We start from the raw sequence: 17,929 nt of genomic DNA, 5'->3' as shown, positions 1-17,929 counted from the left end.
GGGCCAATGACAAACGGCCACAGCCAGACCCTGAAGGAAGCCACGCCCCACGTGCACGTCATTAGTAATCGCAGGCGGGCTCCGGCTCATGGCCACAGGGCGGATCTTCGAGCGCGTGGGGGAAATGAGAGGTGCGCTTGTCCCCGACTCACCACGAGTGAACCTCAGACCCTTCCCAGCAAACTCGCTCTGCAGGGCAGCGACGAACTTCTCCCGGATTCTCTCCCTCTGCATAAAGACAATTGAAGAGGTTAGAACGGAGTCAAGGAGCAGAGGGGATATAAGTAGGGGAGAGGGGGTAGAGACAAACAACAGTCGAGGCGGGACAGAGGAGAGGAAACGGGTGCAGCAGTATGGGGAAGAGAACAAGAACAATTATATCGGGTACATGACACATCAACGCTAGGGTGACCAGACAGCGTTTTCCCAGGACATTCCCCATTTTTGGAGAAGTGTCCCGACACTTTTCTCCAAGTGTCTCAAATGTCTCTGTTTTCAAACAGTGTCCAGGTTAAACACAGAAATGTCCCTGTTTTTCATTTTTTCCGGTTGAGCATGCGCGCGCATGTTCTCTTTGCACTGTTTACGGCGTGTGTCGTCTCTGAAGTGAGCGCTGTAGCAGGAAGGGAAATCCTTTGAAGAGAGACATTTTCTCCCTGGATTTCCCTTCTCTTTTTACACACAGCACCACCTACGTCATCGTGCCATCCATATTTGAACAATTGCATATCATCAAAACTGAATCTTCGCTTGAGGAGGAAATAGTGATATTAAGGTGCAACCCCTGTTTATGAACTTTCTGAACTTCTGTGATCTGTTGAGGTTGTGTGTTTGCTGCTCCCCCAGATGTCCCACCTAGAAGTGCACAAAACAGAAACTTTAAAGTATTTCTGAATGTTAGGATGAGTGTCCGATAACACATGTGGTGATGATGTCCCCAATGTCCTTCTCAAGCTCCAATCATTCATTTCTACCAGTTTCAAGATCAGAACAGAAATCCTATGTTCACCATATCAAAGCTATGACTTAACCTTTTGACGGACCTCTCAGATCACGGCAAACTGTTTAGTTGTAAAGGACTCAAAGAAGCAGTATAAACGCCTGTGGAAGAGGCGAGCAGCGCTGCTCGAGCTTTTTGCTCAGGTCTTCACACTATTGCGCTATGAGATGATACCAATGGCTAGAGTGCACTATACATACTCCGGTAAGGTAATATGACATCCCAGCAGTGACCAGGCAAATGTGAGCGGACTTTGTGGTCGGCCAGCCATTGCGACCCTTAAGACCCTAAGGCAGTAATACCTGGAGAGAAGTGTTTTTCTTACACTGGTCTATGGCTGCCCTTAGGCAATTTAGCATTCCGCAGTTTACCTCCCATGCTTTTTTGTCATTAGCAACTAGGCAACATTAGTGAGTTGTACTTTACATGGTGCTGACGCGCAGCTATAGAACCGAGCATTGATAAAGCTAGTAAATTTGGCATTTGCTAGCCTGCGATGTTCTATAGATTTTTGGCAAATATATGCTATTGTCCTTAAAAGTGTCAATGTAATAAAAAGTACTAATGCTTATGCGTAAAGGAGAGGGGTGCCAATAAAAGACCTTGGATTTGTTGTCTGTAATGCTTCATCTCGGTCTGTGGAGGGAGCTGTCATTGCAGTCCTTTTTCTATGTCTATGGCAGCTGTCAAATAGTCCTACTTTTATGTCGATGGTTACTGCAAACCGTAGTCCTACTTCTATGTCTATGGCCTGTCCCCGTATTTAGATCGAGGACCGAAGGCTGCGCTTGCGCAGTCTCCGGGAGGAGATTTAATGATTTGGAGTATGGGGGCTTGAACCCGCCTCTCTCCTCCTCTCTCCTCCATTGGCTGGCTTCCTAAACGGAGGCCAGCCATTGGAGGAGACAGGCGTAAAAAAAAAAAAGGCCTGTCTCTTTCGGATTCGGGGGCGTGTTTTTTTGCGTTCTTTCGACTGGGACGTCACCCGTCACTCAGAACGCCAAAACACGCCCCCGAATCCGAAATTTTCGGAGCTTTGCGGCCGCCATTTTGGTTAAATCCCGGTTACTGCGTGTCTGCTGTTGTTGCGCTCTGCCTGTTGAGGCTCTGCCTCATGCTGAGCGTCCCGAAGAAAGCCAACGACGCCATGCACGTCAGCATGCTGGAAGGTATGGGGGCCGCAGGGAGGGCGGAGGAAGGATGTACTCCCGTCTCACAATCGGTGCTTGACTTCGGCAGCACGTATGTTAACAGACCGAGCTATGTATTGGCTCAGAATGTGTGAAAGCCGCCCTTCTAGCTAGTGTGGGATTTGAACAATGCACGCGTCCTCTATATAGCATCATCAATTGGGAGTCCAGGCCGTGAGGAGGTGAAACGGGGGGCTGTTGGGGGCAGAGAACTGAGCAACAGTCGTGTGACAAGTGAGTGCGGGCGAGATGGTAAGAGGCCCCCCCCCACCAAACCCCCAAAAGCTCACACTGAAGTCATGCACCTGCTCTGTCCCCCACTGTGCATCAGCAGACTATGGCTACCCCTTGCCAGCCAGCCCTGCAGAGCCGGCTCCTCCACTGTTCTTACAGCTCCCCAGAGTCCGCGCTCCTCCACGCTGGCCAAGGCCCTCCCCCACCGCTCAAATGTTGCTCCAGTATTTTCTTGTTATTGCACATGTGGCTGCGCGGCGCGCCCTCCCACGCGGTTCTCTGGGGGCCTGGCTGTGAATTGTGGGATTGTCTCCCCAGGCAGTCCCGCTGAATAATGCCGCCTTGTTCCCTAGTTATGAAAGCACTGCCGTGCCAGGCTCCGGGAAAATTCCTTCTCTGTCGCTGACTCCACTCCACTTCGTGGACCATACAAGGTTCAGCAGGTCCTGAGTGATAACAGGGGCCCACCACGCCCCTCCCCCACCAGCAGCAACAAAAACCCCAATATCATCCCTCTGACACTGGGCCCTGTTTAGTGGAAGAATTCGAAGGCAGGAGGGGGGCATCTCTCGTTCACAAGGCCTCGGTGTTCTAGCTCGAGTGTCTATGGTTACGTCACTTCCGTCTCCAAGTGATATCATTACTATGTGATCTCGTACAGCTTGGTGGTCTCAGGAATCTCAGCTTTACGTTTGGTGATCTTAGGGCTCCGAGAAATGAGGTCAGTGCTCGCGTTTGGCGCGGTGACAGGAGTTAGGGGGCTGCATTGGTTTGATGACTTCATTGCAATCATAGTTTCAGTGGTGCTCGTTTTCGGTCCGTCGCTCCAAAAAGTATGGTGGTCTCTGTAATATGGTGGGAGAGGATGTGGCGTTACGGCCAGAGCTGCCTACTTTGTAAGTGGGGCCATTATAGAAAATGGGGTAACCCAAAACGGTTTGTTGGACCTGGGTAGTCAATATTAGCATAGAAACAATGGCCCAACCCGAAATTGATTATTGGCTCAGTAAATCAGTACTCACAGTTATTCATTTTTATGACTCAATGGGTGTTTACAATTAATCACCTCTTGTAGACTTTATCAAACCACTTCGAAATGCAACCACCTTAGAAAAACTGATTTATTCAAGAAAGGAGTTTTAATGAATTACTCCAACACAGCAGAGAAATTTCAAATATACATTAATAAAAAATTTTTTAAACAACAAACGGTAACAAAGAGAGCAGCGTGCTTCTATAAAGGTGCCGGAAAAACAGAAGGAAAAAAGTGATTTGGATAGAAAGGGTGTAAGCCTCAATAGAATAGTGACATAGAGTTATTTATAAAATTGAAAAAACAGTGCTGTACAAAAAACAGCAAAATTAAGTAATAAGGCCACTGATTGCTTATTTATCTTTTAGCATTTATACATTCTTTTACTGGCATGTATAATGTTTGGAAAAAAGTAGTGGTCCTATTTTTAAGACTATAGCGTCGACGTTTCGACCCGTCTGGTGGTACTAGGGTAGCTGGGGACCTCGACCTGCGGGTCTTCCTCAGGACGTGTGTGGCACAAAAGGAATCTCAGCTTACGTTTGGTGATCTTAGGGCTCCGAGAAATGAGGTCAGTGCTCGCGTTTGGCGCGGTGACAGGAGTTAGGGGGCTGCATTGGTTTGATGACTTCATTGCAATCATAGTTTCAGTGGTGCTCGTTTTCGGTCCGTCGCTCCAAAAAGTATGGTGGTCTCTGTAATATGGTGGGAGAGGATGTGGCGTTACGGCCAGAGCTGCCTACTTTGTAAGTGGGGAACCAGGCTTGAGTCTTGGCGTCAGCTCATCATTTATCCTGTGATTCTAGGCAAGTCACTTAATTTCCCCTTGCCTCAAAAAATATGATTGTGGCCTCGTGTACTGTAACTGGTGCTCATGCACAGCCTTTAATGGAAAGGGGCGACCACTCGTTCCCCCCGAACGTATGGTGGGGTGCCCGGATCCCCCCGGGAAGCCATTTTGGGCGGGGGCGTGTCTCGGCTGGTATGCCCGAAGCGGCGTAGCCGGGGCGCGCCTTTTCCCGCCCAAGAGGGGTTGTCCTAGACACCTACACCGTTGGCCACGCCCCGTAGGCATACCAGAGGAGGGTACACGCCCTCCCGAAGAGGAATAAAAGGAGCAACAATCCAAAGAAGCATCCTCTTGTTCCTGTGCTTGAAAGCTGCACCCCCTCGTTGCACGTGAGCCCTCGACGGAACAAGGAGCAATTTTGAGAACTTGTAATTTTTGTGTTTCTCTTCCAGGAGCCTTCTCTCCCAGCGACTTCGGACCTCCGGATCCAGGACCTCGTTGAGCAGCTAAACAGCAAGAGTCGAGTCTCTGACGACGATGCCTGGCAAGAAGGCCGGAAAGAAGGCAGGGACGGAGCAGATGCTCCGCAGGCTGATGAAAGACATGGCGAGCATGAAAAAGCAGATGGCGGCAATGAATAATACGGGCAGACCAAAGAAGGTCATCGGACCAGCATTGCCGGGAGTAGTCCCCGCAGGGAGAGGTAAAAGGGCCAGGAATAGGGCGGCAGGGGGGGAGCCCCTAGTTCCCGAGTCACCCCCGGTAAGCCCAGTTAGTCCAGTCGAGGCCCCGATACCGATCCCGGATGCAGGTCAACCGATTCCGGTTGTAGTTACGCCCACGAGCGAGGAGGAAATGCCTCCGGAGTTGGCCGCCCAGTTGGCCGCATGGCTTGGAAAGAATACCGAGGGTGCAACGGCACCCGGAGACACGGCCAAAGAGGCTAGGTTGCTAATGAAGCAGTTGCGCCAATCGCGAGATGCTGCGAAGGCGAATCTCTCTCTTGTCCCCTCACAGATTCCCTCGGAAGAACCAACGGCTGGCGGTGGAAAATCAGCGGGACCAGTAATGGAGTCTGGTAAGCAGCCGTTGCCAATGGCAAATGGGGGGTCTTTGCCCTCAAGAAGGGAAAAAGTAGTTCAGCATATTCCTCTGGCCACGAAAGAGATGATTTGGGCTGATAAATATGTAAATATGTTTTCGCTTCTGACTGACCATCACAAGATTGAGTATGTTAAGGCTCAGAAGGAGCTGTTGCATCCGAGTGTATGGCGCGCAAAAATGGCGGGCTTCAGGGTGCATGAGACGATCTCTAATTGGGCCAAGGCCTTTGGGATGTTTACTGCTATTATGGGTGAACGTAAGCCAGAGATTATGACTGAATTAGCCTGTTATCAGACACGCATAATGGATTTCTATGAAACATATGAGGGCGATCAATGGAGGGGTTATGATAGTAAGTTTCGTAAGGCCAAGGAGCACGATTCGTCTCTGACGTGGGACTGTCTCGACTCCGTCTCTTGGCAGAAGCAGCTCCTGCCGGGCACGACAAAGTCGTCTTCGCTTGGCGAGTATGGGTTGGCGCCTTCCCGCCATCAATCGGCGGCGCCCTTTCGATCAAACCCCGCAGGTGATCACCAACCCAGGAGTGGTGGGAATGGGGGTAGAAAAGGGGTTTGGTGGAATTTTAACAGACGCAAGTGCACGAGGCCACATGGGACATGTAAGTTCAGGCATGAGTGTGCAGGTTGCGGACATTCTTCGCACCCGGAGAGTTCGTGCAGAGCCAAGAATGGGGATACCGGGGGTAGAGGAGGTACCAAACAGGTCTAATATCGGCCAAGGGGTACCACTACCTACCCCCGTAGATATCATGGCAATGATCCCCTGGCTAAACGAATACCCTGATCATGTCTCCGCTGGGGTGTTACGGGATGGCTTCTCGTATGGTTTCCACATCCCGGCGGGGGATTTTCGGGGGGACTCACTGTGCAGAAATCAACTGTCCGTTCAGCAGCACCCGATGGTGGTAGAAAGCAAGATTGCGAAGGAAGTTGCCCGGGGCCGGGTCGCCGGCCCATATGGGCACCCGCCAGTTCCTAATTTCATTTGTTCACCGTTGGGTGTAGTCCCCAAGAAGGACCCAGGTGAGTTTAGGTTAATTCATAACTTGTCGGCTCCTAGGGGTCTTTCGGTAAACGATGCGATTGATCCAGGGGTCTGTTCGGTGCGGTACGCGTCCTTTGATGAGGCCGTCTCCATGTTGAATCGCCTGGGGCCCGGAGCGGTGATGGCTAAATCGGATATTGAGTCAGCATTCCGGTTGCTCCTGGTACATCCTCAGGATCAGCGTCTGTTAGGTTTTGTATTTCAAGGACGCTATTACATGGATAGATGTATGCCAATGGGTTGCTCCATCTCTTGTGCTTATTTTGAGAAATTCAGCTGTTTTCTGCAATGGGCATTCACCAGAGCTACGGGCTATACACAGGTTATGCACTACCTAGATGATTTTTTGTTCTTGGGGCCAGCCGGTGACACGGAATGTGCACAGGCTTTACTGGAATTTTGCAATCTCATGAAACGGTTCGGCGTGCCATTGGCACCCGGGAAAACGGTGGGGCCATCTACTTCACTCGAGTTTCTGGGAATTGAGCTCGATTCAGTGGAGGGATGCTTCCGTTTGCCTAGGGACAAAGTAATGAAATTTAGGGCATCGCTAGAATTGTGCATTAGCAAAGAGAAAGTAACTCTCCATCAGTTGCAGCAAGCGGTGGGCCAGCTTAACTTTGCCCTCAGAGTGATACCAATGGCCCGCCCCTTTTCCCGCTCTATTGCACAAGCCATGGTCGGTCTCAAAGAAGGACACCACCGCACGAGACTGTCTGCAGAGGTTTGCCAGGATATGCGCATATGGTTGGCATTTCTGGCGGATTTCAACGGTCGAGTGGTTTGGAGCAAACCACCAGCATCCTCGGACGAGCTGGGTTTGTGGACCGACTCGGCAGGGAGCGTGGGATTTGGCGCCATCTTTGGTAATCGATGGTCGGCGCAAACATGGCCGACATGGTGGCACACCAGTGGGCTAACAGGTAACATTGGGTTTCTTGAGTTGTTCCCCATTTTGGTGGCCCTGAAGGCATGGCCGGACAATTTCCGTGATCGCTCAGTGATATTTTGGTCCAATAACATGACCGTGGTGGAATGCATAAATAACCAGGCAGCACGCTGCAAGTTGATTTTGAGATTATTAAAGGAAATTGTACTACTGTGCATGAGACTGAACGTTCAGTTTAGGGCAAGGCATGTGCCGGGTGTACTGAACCAGGCGGCTGATGCACTCTCTCGTTCCCACATGCAGGCCTTCAGGGGTTATCTACCTTCTGCGGATCTAGTGGCGGCACCATTTCCCGAAGCTCTCTGGTCACTCGGTGCCCCGGATTACAGGACCTCGTGGGAGCCAGCTTAGCCCCCAGGACATGGAAGGCGTACGAAGGAGCGTTTCGTTCCTATTGTGCATTTTTGGGTCCAGCAGGAGGGGATAAGTGGGGACAGGAGGAGTATGTACTGAAGTTTTTAGTAGCACTCCACAAGGCAGGCCGATCAGCAGCGACGGCCAATAGGCACCGGGCCGCCATTGCATTCATGGCGCAGGCTTATGGCATCAAGGACCCTACATCGTCCTTTTTGGTAAAGAAGGCACTACGGGGGTGGCAGCGCCTCGAGGGTCATAGAATAGACGAGAGGCGCCCGATTGGGTTAGAAAGATTGTCCCTGTTGCTGTCTGTGCTCCCCGCGACATGTTCCTCCCAGTCCGAAGCAGTGCTGTTCCGGGCCGCTTTCGCATTAGCATTCCATGGGGCTATGCGGGTGAGCGAGCTGGTGGCAAAAAATAAGAAGGGTGTGGGGGGAGGACTGTGTCGGGAACACGTTCAGATCAAGGGTGATTCAATGGTAATCACAATTGCCAGGTCTAAAACCGACCAGGGTGCGATGGGGGACAGTGTTGTTGTTCAGCGCATGCGAGGGTCCCCCATGTGCCCGGTGCAGTGCGTTGAGGAATACCTGGCGAAAAGGGCTGTAACATGGGGGGGAAGCTTGCTGAGACACACCGATGCCACCCCACTGACAAGGTTTCAGTTTCAGCGGGTGTTAACTTTGGCAATCGCGTCAGCGGGCTTGGACCCGAGCGATTTTGGGACCCATTCCTTCAGGATAGGGGCTGCTACAGAAGCTACAGCCAGGGGTCAGTGTGGAAATGGTGAAACAATTGGGACGATGGTCCTCGAACTGTTATAAAAAGGTATGTGCGGTTGCACATGTTGTGAAGCTAATGTCATGCACTCACGCTTCTTGTCTTTTGTTTGGTTTACAATTTCGCGAGCCTGCGAGGCGGGGCGGACTGGGCAGTTGACCCGACACCTGGGGACCAGCGGTCAAAGATCACCGGCTGAGGAAAGAGTGGTGTGGGTCGTGGGCCACTCATACGTGAGGCGGGCCGCGGACGTATTCAAAGCAGGTGACATGATTCACGCAGCTGGGGAATACGGGTACAGGGTGACCTTCCATGGAAGGGGCGGGCTCTGTATTGACCGGTTTCACTGTTTTGTTGAGGAACTGTTAGGGCGGACAAGGTCACCGCCGTCTATAATCATAGTGCATCTGGGAGGCAATGATTTGGTGGCGCTCGGTCGGCGAGTACTCCTCGAGCGGGTTCTATCCACTATTAGTTGGTTGGCAAAGAGGATTCCGGGGTGCACAATAGCATGGTCACACATGATTCCAAGGAAGGTGTGGCGGGGGGCCCTCTCTGTGTCAGCTTTGAATCATTCAGTAAAGAAAGTCAATAACAAGCTGGGTAGATTGTTTCGTTCAGGACAGTTACACTGTATTCCGCATGGATGTATCCGGGGGGATAACATGTATCTTGAGGATGGGGTTCATTTCTCCCGGGAGGGGAATGTCTTACTCATAGGAGACTTCCTAGCATGGTTACAGGGTTTGTATAGTCATGACCTTTAGTAGGAGTGTGGGGGGTCCGGATAGCCGGTCAACTATCCGGCCTGTGGCGGTAAGGTCATGATCGGTGAGCAGTAATTTCAAGATCCCAGGAGGAGGGGCGCTACCCATTATGGATGGGAGCGCCAGGGGGGAGGCGGCCATTGGCCCCTCACACGGGGAGGCGGCACCCACTAAGTATGGGGTCGCCGAAGGGAAGGCGGTCATAGGCCCCTCCCAGGTGAGGAGGCGGCTCGATGCCCCTCCTAGGAATTTCCCGGGGCCAGGATATCCGCGACGGCGGATATGGTGAACAGTGTGGGGTGGGAGGGGGACCTACGCTACCTTCTAGACACCTCACACGAGTCCTCGGACGACCATTAAGATGGCGTCGAGTTAAATAAGGGGCCCCCGCTAAGACAAGGGAAATTGGAAGTTGGCACAGAGGTACAGTCCTCTGTGCGCCCGCCCCTCACAAGTGAGGGGGGAGTTCTGGTATTAGGGATCTGACACCGGTTACGACCTTGCCGTTGGCCCGTAAAGTTAGGATGTACAATTTTTATTTAGAAAGTATGCATTGCAGGATGTTTAGACTCGGCTAGGAGAACCTTTGTATTAGAGATTTGTTAAGGTTAGCCAATAAACGTGACTGCAGCGAAATGTATAAATGAAAAATTGTACATGATATGAAACTTTTATTTTAATGTTTTAATTTTGTTTCATATATTAATAAATACGGCCGGGAGGGTAACTCCCGCCTTCCAAAAGTTCAGAACTGCGTCCGTCTTCCCATCCTTGGGGATTGTGTTGGGAGGGGGTGATAGGCATCCCGGCCATATGGAAAGGGGCGACCACTCGGTCCCCCCGAACGTATGGTGGGGTGCCCGGATCCCCCCGGGAAGCCATTTTGGGCGGGGGGCGTGTCTCTGCTGGTATGCCCGAAGAGGCGTAGCCGGGGCGCGCCTTTTCCCGCCCAAGAGGGGTTGTCCTAGACACCTACACCGTTGGCCACGCCCGTAGGCGTACCAGAGGAGGGTACACGCCCTCCCGAAGAGGAATAAAAGGAGCAACAATCCAAAGAAGCATCCTCTTGTTCCTGTGCTTGGAAGCTGCACCCCCTCGTTGCACGTGAGCCCTCGACGGAACAAGGAGCAATTTTGACCCACCCACCAGCCCCTTATGGCAACGTTAGTAGTGCAATGAAGTTGATTTGCTTTGATAGTATCTTTTTTCCAGGATTTTGGTGTGTAATAAAGATGTCAATGTTTGAACTGCAATAAAATGATTTGCTTCATAACAATTTTTCTCATCCAGTTGAGCGGAGTATCACAGTCTGATTGGCATGTGTAGATAAGTGGAGGAATAGTACAATGTTCAATTTAACCACTTTTATCGCTCTCTTCATTAGGTTCAAAAAATGTCGTATTTATTTTGGTCGGGCGGTAAGGGCATGATCGGTGAGCAGTAATTTCAAGATCCCTGGAGGAGGGGCGCCACCCATTATGGATGGGAGCGCCCATGGGGAGGCGGCCATTGGCCCCTCACACGGGGAGGCGGCACCCACTAAGTATGGGGTCGCCGAAGGGAAGGCGGTCATAGGCCCCTCCCAGGGGAGGAGGCGGCTCGATGCCCCTCCTAGGAATTTCCCGGGGCCAGGATATCCGCGACGGCGGATATGGTGAACAGTGTGGGGTGGGAGGGGGGTCTACGCTACCTTCTAGACACCTCACACGAGTCCTCGGACGACCATTAAGATGGCGTCGAGTTAAATAAGGGGCCCCCGCTAAGACAAGGGAAATTGAAAGTTGGCACAGAGGTACAGTCCTCTGTGCGCCCGCCCCTCACACCGTGAGGGGGGAGTTCTGGTAGTAGGGATCTGACACCGGTTACGACCTTGCCGTTGGCCCGTAAAGTTAGGATGTACAATTTTTATTTAGAAAGTATGCATTGCAGGATGTTTAGACTCGGCTAGGAGAACCTTTGTATTAGAGATTTGTTAAGGTTAGCCAATAAACGTGACTGCAGCGAAATGTATAAATGAAAAATTGTACATGATATGAAACTTTTATTTTAATGTTTTAATTTTGTTTCATATTTTAATAAATACGGCCGGGAGGGTAACTCCCTCCCGCCTTCCAAAAGTTCAGAACTGCGTCCGTCTTCCCATCCTTGGGGATTGTGTTGGGAGGGGGTGATAGGCATCCCGGCCATAATACCTTCTGGTCAAGTTCGCGCTGCATAAAACTACAACAAAAATTAGTTTGGTGATGGTAATCTCTCAGTGACATGCGTTTGGTGGTCTCTTCCCGTCTCGCTTGTGTGAGATTAGTATTACAAGTATATCTTCCCCGATCTCTAATGGCTTAGGGGACTAATGTTCCAAACTCAGGAATTTGTTTTTATCCCATGGTCACAGATTCAGATCTTGGTCGGATCGCTGGGCCTTTCATCCTTCTGAAGTCGATAAAAAGAAGAACATTGAGTTATGATTCAATGAACACCTATTATTTAAGCACCATGAAACCCCAGTGTCCTACTGCGCGGAGGGACCCGCCGGTCTCCGGATCATGACTGCTCGTTCCCTGTCCACCCTGGTGTGTGCCTGTCCCACCCTGACTTCTTACGCCGTGTTCTGGCTGGCTGGGCTATGGGTAGGCTGAGCATACAACAGCCTTGTCCTGATTGTTCACACTAAAATAAAAACCGCAGTAGTAAGGGATCTAGGAGACCCATTCCCAACGAGAGACTTACACTGTGCTTTTCGAGCTGTTGCAGACCAGTTTTAGTTAAACTTCGTGCAGCGTTAGCAGCTTAAATGGTGGATCGTTTGTGGCGTGTTTAGTTCTCCATGCAAATGTTGTTTGTACTCCGATACTTGTACTTTGAAGAGCAGCATCCTGACATAACATGGCGACCCACTGTATGCATGACTTAGCATTTTCTGCTTTGAGGCTTTGATCTCTAAGGTGCGTTTTAGTTACTTTGCATGCGGGTTTAACTCACTGTGGGAATTTTTTTAGTCAGTTCATTTGTGTTTTCATGAGTGCGATTCAAGAGGTTTGGCATGTAGTGTTTAAACGATTTTCCCGAGTTTTCAAAAACGATTGGAGAATCTGGTTCTCTTGGAGGACAAATGAATGTGGATGAGCCACCATTACACCAGTTTGGTATTTTCTGTTTCTGGTTACTAGGTCGTTACGTCATTTATCTGATGTTGGTCATGTGGGCACAGTAATGGAGTGGTGTCTACCTCCCCCACCCTCATGTTAGCTTCTCAAGGGCATTATACGGAACATGCCCTCCAAAGTATGATCAGTCGACGCTTTATTTCATGTTCCTATGCATACATCAATGGCTTAGTTAATAAAAAGAACGATCCGGAGCTCATACAATACTTAACCTCATTCGATCTCCTGTTAATACAAGAAACTTGGGAAGATAAAGTATTTGATCTACAGGGGTTTACGTCACTCTGTATGCCAGCAATCAAAACTTCAACCTTCGGCCGCGGTTCAGGAGGACTGATGGTATTCGCCTCTATAACGTCAATAGGCGAAATTAGGGCTCTGGACTTTCACATAACCCCCCCCAAGTGTCCTACAGGTGGTAAAGCTCTCACTCCCTCTAACAAAGCAACACCAGGAAGTTATTATTATAAATACATATATTCACCCCAAATGGAAACAAAAATCGGTGGAAGAGCTGGGGCACGTTTTTCAAAAAATAAGGGACTCCGGGGAGTCAGACACCTTCATCCTGGCTGGGGACTTTAACATGCTTCTCATCAGCAATGAGCAAGGCACTGACCTTTCTTATGAATTAGACACAGCATGGGGCGTGCCGCCGCAAGGTCGAACAAAAAATAACAACTTAACGAAACATTCAAAAAACCTTCTTTGGCAATTGAATACCCATAACTTAAGGGCCCTAAATGGACGTTATGCTGAAGATGACCCACCGGCAGCCACTTTCCACTCTAGCACACAATCCTCGCATTTGGATTATATGTTCATGTCTTTAGACATGTTCAGCTGGATAACTTCATTCAAAATAGACGTGAATGACTTCAGCGACCATCTGCCCTTGGTGGCTGAGATAAAAACCAATCCGGCAGAGGAAAAAGAACGCTACATTGGCCCAGAAACAGAAGTCAGTGCAAACTTAAAAAGGATACGGTGCAATCTTGACAACATCGACCTTATTGGTTCAATCGCGAAAGCCCTCTTCCACCAAATTAATTGCTCATCTAAGTTGGCGAACGTCTGGCATGACTTCATCATCACCATCGGGGAACAACTGGGTAGTACCAGGCCTTCCAATTCTTGCCTGGTGAGAGGACCCTTAAGCACGAGACAGATGCGGTTGGATATGAAAATACAAAAACCCTTGATTAATCAAACTCTGAGGAGGATACGAAAGGATCAGGGAAACCCTAGTCTGCAAGTAGTGCTGAGGGAAGCAAAAAAGCAACTCAAACAGCTGAAATGGGCAAGTCAAAAACAAAGGAATGAAGAACTTTGGGGGAAACTTTTCCACGAAGGAAAGCATAAAACCAGTTCTAGGTTCTGGCAAATAATGAAAAGGATCCAGAACCCGGACCATCTGGGGCAAAATTCGCACATAGCAGAGGGAAGTATGGACCAAATACTTATTGTCACACTTTAATAATGACAATATAGGAGATACGACAACAAAGGCTCCCTGCATGGAAATCATAAAGCTTGGTCGTGATGGTAACCCCAGCAATCAAAGCGGGACAAGCATGTGTGGACTGGGGGAGTTTGAGGGTATGACCTTACCACAATCAGAATCTTTAAAAGGGGAAGGAAGACCCATAAAGGACATGGAGACAGGGCTCACGGAATACAACCCAGTAGACATCGGGCGTCGAATTACCAAGGGACGACCGAATGGGGCCCCGGGACCGAATGAAATCCCCCCCATGTTGTACAAATCTGACGTAGCCTTGTGGAGTGCATCCTTGTGTCAGGTCTTTAACGAGGCCAGACTTACTTTATCCCTTCCGGACTCCTGGCATGGGTCCGTCATTAGCCCGATATATAAACATGGGAGCAAGAGTAATCCGAATAGCTACCGTCTCATTGCTTTGCTTGACATAGAAGCAAAATACTTCAGTGGTCTCATTCTGGAAGAACTATCGGCGTGGGCGTCCGAAAAAGCCATTATCCCTTCCAACCAAACAGGTTTCCGTAAAGGCCAAGGGACAACAACCAACATCATGGCCCTGTCCCTACTGATGGGCGAAGCAAAAACCACCAAGCTACCGCTTTTCCTTTCATTTATTGATTATAAGGCGACCTTCGACCATGTGGACCGAAACAAACTTTGGAAAAAACTATCCACTTGGGCATTCCGAAACATCTCCTGGATGTCCTAATACTGCTTCACTCTAACACCTGGGTTAAAATTAAACTTGGAACTGGCCAGCACCTCTCGAAGCAGATTAGGACAACTAAAGGACTAAAGCAGGGGTGCCTATTAGCGCCAATTCTATTCAATCTGTTTATTTCTGACTTACCGGAAGAACTTGACAAATGCCGTAATCATGCGCCCAAGCTAGGAAAACAAAAAGACTGGCAACATTAAACCACCGACGTAAATATCATAAATCATGGGGTGGCGTACAACACCTTTACCAAGGAATGTGGACACAATGAAAGACCCACATGCACAATCCTATATGTGCAACCTAATTCATACAGTGTTGTTACAAATGAATTTTTACAGTCTGGTTGTCTAAAAGGTGTTTATGCGTCGACGTTTCGGTCCATGTTGGTCGCAAGGATCCGAAGGACCATCTTCAGGACAGAAAACGTTGCACAGAGGTATATTCTAGCAGGCCAACCGAACCCTTCACTATCCAAAAGTCGCCGGCTCCGAAGGAGTCCGAGTGTCAGCGCTGGTAGCGCTCGCGGAATTATTTTAGCGAGAGACGCCGGCTCGACGGAGTCCGTGTGTCCTCTCAGGTTGGACACACGGACTCCGTCGAGCCGGCGTCTCTCGCTAAAATAATTCCGCGAGCGCTACCAGCGCTGACACTCGGACTCCTTCGGAGCCGGCGACTTTTGGATAGTGAAGGGTTCGGTTGGCCTGCTAGAATATACCTCTGTGCAACATTTTCTGTCCTGAAGATGGTCCTTCGGATCTTTGCGACCAACATGGACCGAAACGTCGACGCATAAACACCTTTTAGACAACCAGACTGTAAAAATTCATTTGTAACAACACTGTATGAATTAGGTTGCACATATAGGATTGTGCATGTGGGTCTTTCATTGTGTCCACATTCCTTGGTAAAGGTGTTGTACGCCACCCCATGATTTATGATATTTACGTCGGTGGTTTAATGTTGCCAGTCTTTTTGATTTCGGAACACAAAGAAAAAATATATAAAAGTATAGAAAAAATAAAAATATATTTTTGATACTACTTATTTTTGTTGTTGTTGAAACCCCTTGGTTACCTTCTTTAAGTAAGTGATCATAGTGATGACACTGTTGATTAATAATTGATACTGCGAATGATTCCTACCCGGACATTTTGGCTTATATGATTTACATTACCCAGTCCTGGTGGGATTATTGGGTGGCTCTGTTCTAGTACTACTGTCAAGCTAGGAAAAGCCACCCTCCCTAGTTTGTTATATGCGGACGATATTGTGCTGATAAGCCGGTCGCCAATAGGCCTTCAGCATCTTTTGAATTGTACCCATGCCTTCTCGGCAAAGAATGCCCTAGAAATAAACCTCAATAAATCTAAGGTCATGACGGTAAACTACAGGAAGAAAAGGATCCCTTGTTGGTACCTGAACAGAGTAAAGCTCGAAAGGGTAGCCACATACAAATACCTTGGCGTCGTGCTGGATTCTAAGAACACGTCTAGGCCTCAGCTCCAGTCCATCCGAGGGAAGGCAATAATGACCCACCTCGCACTGAAATCACTAAAGACTAAACTCCCTGACCTCACCCTTAAACCCTTCCTTGAAATCCTCCGAGCGAATCTTCAACCAACGCTCACCTATGGGAGCGAATCGCTGCATGGGAAGGACGCTACATTGTTAGACACAGCCATAGCCAATTGTTACAGGGCCATCTTCAACCTTCCAAAATACGCGTCTCCGGCCCAAATTCGTTTAGAATTTGGGGTGGTCAAACAAACACTAGAAAGACGGAGTGCATATGTAACTAACTGGCGCAAGATCCGCGACGCAGACCCTGACTCCTTAAATGCCAGCGTCTGGGAAGAGCTACTCAGATGTCGCACTTCACTGCCTAGGGACTACCTATTTGGATCTCTTGATGTGCTAGGCTTATCCGATATTTGGGAAACTGCCATAGACCACCAGTCCTTCAAAAAGTTGGCAAAAAAATCTGCCCGAATTATCTCGGCAATAGAAGATAAGAAAGACCTAGCCAACAGGGCGCATGGATGGATAACGGTGGGAGATTATGGCAAAATACGGCCACAAGCATATCTTAATATCGGGATGAAAATAAAAATCAAAGAAAAGTTCCTGAAATTGCGCCTTGGAGCTATCCCGATATTACCGCACCTGCCGCCATGGGAGAGAACTCACGCCTCGGCCCTATGCCGCCTGTGTAAATCTGGCAAGGAGGACATCATCCATGTGATATGTATTTGCCCGAGACTAATGGACATGAGGCTCAAGCTGTTGCTACCTTTTTTTAGATCACATGCCGTTCGGACCTGTAGGCAGGCAGTTAAACTTTGTTTTTCCTCCAGCGATATTAAACTGAATTGTCAGGTTGTGAAGTTCTTTGATTTAATGAAGGAAAGATTCAAGCACACTTGAAAGACTCATTGGGACTTAATAACAACCTTGAATTGACAATAGTAACTGCTGTATTTTAAATAATTTGTACTGTTATATGGCATTTTAAATAATTTGTACTGTTATATGGCGTTTTATATTTTTGTAAAGATTTTAATTAATCATATACAAATAAATATATTACTTACTTACTTAGCTATGCGGACGCATAACTAGAGAGTTTTAATGTATACACAGGGTGGGAGGGACCTGTATCATTCTACCAGAGCATAGAAAGGTGCCTCTTAAAAAGAGCGGGTAACTAGTATAGTTGCCAGGTCCCTGATAGGGAGGAATGTTGGTTTACATGGCTCTTTAAATGGATATTTGCCCCTTCTATATATAACTTCCGTAATCCTGCCTTTAGAAATTCAGCCTTTTTTTTCGAACTGGACGGCAGCCTTTGACCTCTTGTGCAGTATGCGCATTTAGTAGCCCATGGTTAACTATTCTTTGTCCTGGGACACCACAGGGGTCTGAAAACTTTTCAATAGTGAGAGCTTCCAATCTTCAGTGAAAATCCCCTGAGATTCCAATGTTACTAGTGAGGTAATAGGGGGCACATCAAACAAGATTGCATTACCGTCCACCCAATCCAAGATTGCCAGCAGTGTTGAACTCAGTGCATTAGCCGCACTTGCCAGCAGTAATGTAAACCAGCATGAGCAAAACCACTAGTTATTGCCTAGTGTATATCTATTTTCCTTGTCAGTGTTTTTTAGCAGTGTTGCACAGTCGTTGTACTACATGACTGAAAGTAAACAAAAAAATACTATGAAGTAGCCAGCGTTAGAAATAAAGAAAAAAAATGCCCTTAAAGTGTTTGTGTATC

The 17,929-nt window shown here is 48.7% G+C and overlaps 1 protein-coding gene across 1 annotated transcript in view; it reads right to left on the bottom strand.

Annotated features, from left to right (window-relative positions):
* The window catches only part of PMM1 (phosphomannomutase 1), a 103,538-nt gene that overhangs the window by 13,344 nt on the left and 72,265 nt on the right, over positions 1–17,929 (bottom strand). Inside the window, exon 6 of the mRNA XM_086963492.1 lies at positions 153–228. Coding sequence (XP_086819618.1) covers positions 153–228 — 76 coding nt within the window. The remainder of the gene's footprint in view (positions 1–152; positions 229–17,929) is intronic.

The sequence above is a fragment of the Lissotriton vulgaris genome, chromosome 1_1, assembly GCF_964263255.1.
Source record: "Lissotriton vulgaris chromosome 1_1, aLisVul1.2, whole genome shotgun sequence".
Classification (NCBI taxonomy): domain Eukaryota; kingdom Metazoa; phylum Chordata; class Amphibia; order Caudata; family Salamandridae; genus Lissotriton; species Lissotriton vulgaris.
This window is presented reverse-complemented; position numbering and strand designations above follow the sequence as displayed.